This window comes from Euphorbia lathyris, chromosome 5, assembly GCF_963576675.1.
Source record: "Euphorbia lathyris chromosome 5, ddEupLath1.1, whole genome shotgun sequence".
Lineage (NCBI taxonomy): Eukaryota > Viridiplantae > Streptophyta > Magnoliopsida > Malpighiales > Euphorbiaceae > Euphorbia > Euphorbia lathyris.
The window spans coordinates 74,551,942-74,557,175 of record NC_088914.1 but is presented as its reverse complement, the minus strand read 5'-3'; the positions used below and the strand labels follow the sequence as shown (position 1 = coordinate 74,557,175).

Sequence of the window (5,234 nt, the reverse complement as noted above, 5' to 3'; positions counted from 1 at the left end):
TTGGTTGGCCAAGACCCGGGGAAATCTCGGCACCACACGAAACCTTGGCCTGGCTCCGTGATAAGAAATCGAATAAATTATAAAAAAAAATATTATCCAAAGAATATATTATTTGTGCCTCTAATTTTTATTCTTATTTTCTTTATTATTTAATATAATATTTTTAAACTAATATTAAGTATTATTATAAATATTGATAATTATTTATAAAAGTTAACTAAAAATGAAGTTAGATAATGGTAAAAAGGAAGAAAAGAAGAGTTGGAAATGAGAGAATGAAGAAAAGGGGAATTGAAGAGAAGAGCGTGACTTGTGACGTGAGTGTGTGAATAACGATAATTAGTATCTAATTATAGTAATTGAGTAATAATCCATCATTTGAGTTTTTCCGCTGTCTATTTCCATTACTGGCTAATTTTATTTACTTTAATTTATTTTATAAATAATATGTGTGAGGATGCTTTTCGATTTGGTTAACGTGGGAAAGTCGACTAAGAAAGAGACGCTTCTCTCTCTCTCCCCCACTCTCATTTCTTTAATGTTTGCTTGCTTTTATCCCACTAACTACCAATACAAATTTAATTTTACCCCTATAATTATTCTAAATACCAATTTCACCCTTTACATTTTTTTTTAAATAGTGTAATTTTAAATTCAATATTTATTAGTGTAATTTCACATCTTGTTAACCACAGATAAAAAAAAAAAATTTGAGGCTTGCAAATTGCACTCTTCAATAAATATTAAGCTTCCGATTAGATTAGAAGAGACATATGTTCGCCAATGTTAGAATTTGGCTCCAAACTAATGAAAATTTAGCGGATATTAAGAGTCTGTTTGATTTACTTACTGTTGCTATGACATTTTACTGTTTGATGTTGGAAATCGCTGATTTTTTAAAAAACAGAGATTCTATACTTTTATAAAAAAAGAAACTAATTTTCATGTATAAAATGACAAATGCGAAATCTCTAACCAAACACCTAAAACTCACACTTTTAAAGTGAAAACAACAGCATAAAAAGAAAATAGAGTAAACAAACACACCTATGTGTTAATTTTCATTTTGAGAACCGTTTTTTACCTTTCAATTCTAAATAGGAGACATAATGTTTGTTATATGCTATATATAAGCAAACAGTTGAATCAAATAGACTCTAAATATGCTATTTCCCATTAACAATGGGGCTAAAACTATACAGTTATCCTATAAATAAAAAAACAGAATATTTACAATAGGGAACAAAAACAAGAGTAGTAAAGTTCCGATCTTTTCTGTTGGGTTTAAACTTAAAAGCCAAATTATACCCAAATGGACATTTATGATTGACACAATAAAAAAGGGTTCTTTCAATTTCAATTTCAATTTAAAGAGAGAGAAAGAGAAAGAAGTGAGTATGTACAGTACAACCATGAATGATGACCCATTGAATAAAAAAAAAAAAACTATAATTACAAGCCAAGTTGTTGTAGAGAAGAAGAGAGAGAAAGTATTAAGAATAGTTTGGGCTAAGCTACCTCTCTCAATCTCCCCTCGTCTATGCTCTATTGGGCACTTCACAGATATACAAATACAACTTCTCCAAACATCTTTTTGCACAACACTTTCTCTTTCTCTCTCCTCTCTCTGAGTCGTAGGTTTTTCTTTTCTTACCTTTGAATACTCCAAACTCTAAAACATCTTGTGTGTCTATTTTTATGTCCGTAATTACAATTTTCTTCAATAAGCCTCTTCAACCTCTCTACTCCCCACCTTCAATCTTCATTCATTAAGGCAAAAATGTGGGACTTGAATGACTCCCCGAATCACAGAAAACACGACGACTCTGAAGAAGCTTGTTCCTCCCAGAAAACATCACTCGACGGCGAAGATGATCACAATCACAATCACAAAGGTAAACGCGTCGGATCTGTTTCAAATTCAAGCTCATCTGCTGTTCTTCTCGACGACGGATCCGACGAAGATGATGAACACGACGGAACCACAGAGAGAGCAAGAATCAAGCGACGGAACAGTAGTAAGATATTCGGTTTCTCTGTGTCCGAGACTGAGACTGACCCTTCTTCACCGGTCACCCATCAATTCTTCCCTGTAGAAGAGGATCAGGAAATGACGGCGGTGTCCGGTGGTGGCAGTGGTAGTGGTAGTGGCTTCCCTAGAGCTCACTGGGTCGGAGTTAAGTTTTGCCAATCGGAATCTCCGAAATCCATTGAAGTTTCACAGCCGTTGAAGAAAAGCCGGCGAGGTCCCCGCTCTAGAAGCTCTCAATACCGGGGTGTCACGTATTACCGGAGAACCGGCCGGTGGGAGTCTCATATATGGTACTAGCTGCTTAACTGAACTTAATTAACCTCTCCTCTCCTCTCCTTTCTATCAAAGTTTTAATCTTTGTATCATAATTGTAATTTATTATCCGTTTGCAGGGATTGTGGGAAGCAAGTTTATCTAGGTAAGGGATTAAATTGAATATAAAAAAAAAGTTATTTTGTGGGAAAAAAGTAAAATGATTATTATCTGATCTATGGATATTCCATTCCATTATAGGTGGATTTGACACCGCACATGCAGCTGCTCGGTTAGTTTCTGAAATTTTTTCTCCAAGTTTTGTGTTTAGTGAAAGTGTCTGAAATTGGATTTTGTCTTTCTTCTTTTTTTATGCAGTGCTTATGATAGGGCAGCTATCAAGTTTAGAGGAGTGGAGGCTGATATCAATTTTAGCATTGAAGATTATGAGGATGACTTGAAACAGGTAAAAAAAAAAAAAGTGTTTTTCATTTCATTTCATCATCTTATCTTCAACAGTGACACCTTATCTTCTACAGTATGAGACTTTTGTAAAATTAACAGAGGGTAAAAATTTCTTTAGCAGATGAGCAACCTAACTAAAGAAGAATTTGTGCATGTACTTCGCCGACAAAGCACTGGTTTTCCCCGAGGAAGCTCTAAATATAGAGGTGTCACTTTGCATAAGTGTGGTAGATGGGAAGCTCGGATGGGTCAATTTTTAGGGAAAAAGTATGTTTTTTTTCGAATAAAAATCCAATCTTTTTCCCTACTGGGTATTCAATTTGATTTGATTTGATTTTTAGGTATGTGTATTTGGGACTATTTGATACTGAGATTGAAGCTGCAAGAGCTTATGATAAGGCTGCTATTAAATGTAATGGCAAGGAAGCTGTCACCAATTTTGATCCCAGCATTTATGACAACGAGCTTAATTCTTCTGGTATGTTTTTATATGATTTATTATTGTAATCTCATGGTTTTGAGTAATAATGTAACTATGTTGTTGTTGTGTAGAATCTTCAAATAATGCTGCAGCGGATCATAATCTTGATCTGAGTTTGGGGAATTCGGGTTTGAAGCCGAATGGTACAGCAGGAATACTACCGAATGCTGCTGGAATTGATCAACATTCAGTATCAATGCCATTAGAAACCGATTGGCGAAATCGGGGGATTAGGCCTAAGGTATTGTATGAAATAATAAGTTCATGAAGTACCTTATTATATGGTGATTAATTTAGTCTTACTATGATTTCTCATTGCTTGATTATCAGCTTAATCTGTATAAAAGTAACGACGGTGAAGATCATCGAAGAGATCGCGGATACAACGAGGCTGAAACAATGCAGCTTCTTAGCCAGACTCACATTCAATCTCCGGAAGCTCAGAGATATGTTCAATTCCGGCCCCAAGTGTTACAAGGGTTTCCACCAAATTATCAAGTAAGTCAAAGTTCTTATATATTAAAATTTGTAACATAGTAGTTAAACATTTGCATGCAAGAGTGTGTCAGAAACATCGTGAATACGAATGATAATCATTTTCGTTTCGCTTGCAATGTTGTTATATAGTATCATCAGTTTCCAAGCAGCAGCAACGGGGGAGGCCGGATAGGGAGTGATCTTTCGCTATCATCGGTGGATCACCATCATCATCAGCGGCAATTCGGACCTCCGAATACCCATCAACAACAACAGTTGGTTGCAAATGCTGCAGCATCATCAGGATTCCAACAGCAAATTAGGACTCCACAAAACTGGCTGCAGAAAAATGGGTTCAATTACTCAATCATGAGACCCTCTTAAACCCCATTTGTAATGAAGTAGCCAGCCAGCCAGCCATCCTTATTTTAAAATCTCTGTAATTTGCTTTAAAACCATGTAAAGAACAAACAATGAGAGAAGAGAACAGAAGAGATAGAGCTTCTTTAAGTAAGAATAGACATCAAATAGAAAGCCTAAAAAAAGAAGAGAAAGAAAAATCAGTCATTGGTCAAACTAACAAAGGATCATCATAATGTTCAATCTGAATTTCAAAATTAAAACTGCCTCCCTCCTCAACATCTTAGTTGTTATTAATGTGCATTTATATAAAAGATTCCAGCTAGTGTTTTGCCAGAATTGATAGCATAGTTAAACATAAAATTGGGAATGAATGATGAGTATAGTCCATAGACACAAAGATAGAGTGTGTGTATGGAGTGAGTCTTAAATAGTGAATCTCAGAGTTTCCTTAATTGAGTAATGCAAAGTATGCAAAAACAAGGAAGAGAAGAGGGTAAGAGGAAAGCTAGAAAAAGCAGTGAAAAAAAAGGGGGTCTTGGAAATAACACCGGATGGTGATGAATAGTCACTGTCTAGGGTGTCCTTTGAATCAGTTCTATTGGGCAAAAGCAGTAGTCAGACATGGCTATAATTGTGAGAAGGACTTGTCATATTAACCAAAAGAAAGGACACAGAGAGTTAGATTTGTAATATATGAGATAGATATATGTGATATATATAGACCAAAAGTGTGTTAAGTGCTAAGGCTTCACTTGGGGTTTAACCTTGTCAGTTTTTACCAGGGAAATCCACCTTCTAAAGGGTAATCTTTCAGTATCCCATTTCCTTTTTTTGCTTTTTTAACTTTTACCCCCCTTTTCTCCCCTCACTAGATAGAGAGTGAATAAATGATTAACTTTCCCCTTTCATTCTCAACATCACATTATCAATTTCATCTACTATTTAGTTTAGTTTACCATTTTATGTTTTTAGTTAATCCAAAAGTGGCATATTTGTTATATATTGATTTGTTTTTAAGCATGTGTTGCTTTTTGATGATAAAAGGTGTAACTTTGTACTAATTTGATAATGTAAATTACTATCAAATTGCATTTTGAAATATTATTTATTAGAGTTAGGTTTCAATCATGGGACCTGTGGGTTATGAACCCGTCACTCTGATTT

At 34.9% G+C, this 5,234-nt stretch overlaps 1 protein-coding gene across 2 annotated transcripts; it reads left to right on the top strand.

The window, feature by feature from the left end:
- Positions 1-1,472: 1,472 nt before the first annotated feature.
- LOC136230818 (floral homeotic protein APETALA 2-like) lies at positions 1,473-4,360 on the top strand. 2 transcript variants are annotated; one of them, XM_066019999.1, is made up of 9 exons: positions 1,473-2,322; positions 2,425-2,450; positions 2,546-2,576; positions 2,663-2,750; positions 2,868-3,016; positions 3,091-3,227; positions 3,302-3,471; positions 3,561-3,728; positions 3,858-4,360. In XM_066019999.1, exons 1-9 carry the CDS (start codon positions 1,781-1,783, stop codon positions 4,089-4,091), a joined length of 1,545 nt encoding a protein of 514 aa, XP_065876071.1. In that variant the 5' UTR covers positions 1,473-1,780; the 3' UTR covers positions 4,092-4,360. The 2 variants fall into 2 exon arrangements, with proteins under 2 accessions (XP_065876071.1, XP_065876072.1); XM_066020000.1 differs by having other exon boundaries at positions 1,475-2,322; positions 2,871-3,016.
- Positions 4,361-5,234: the final 874 nt, after the last annotated feature.

What these genes read in the sequence shown, in the direction of transcription:
- LOC136230818 (XM_066019999.1), top strand. Translation starts at nt 1,781, where the DNA reads ATGTGGGACTTGAATGACTCCCCGAATCACAGAAAACACGACGACTCT. An exon ending in TGGGAAGCAAGTTTATCTAG is followed by an intron (nt 2,451 to 2,545) that starts GTAAGGGATTAA and finishes ATTCCATTATAG; the next exon opens with GTGGATTTGACACCGCACAT. An exon ending in GGTTTCCACCAAATTATCAA is followed by an intron (nt 3,729 to 3,857) that starts GTAAGTCAAAGT and finishes GTTGTTATATAG; the next exon opens with TATCATCAGTTTCCAAGCAG.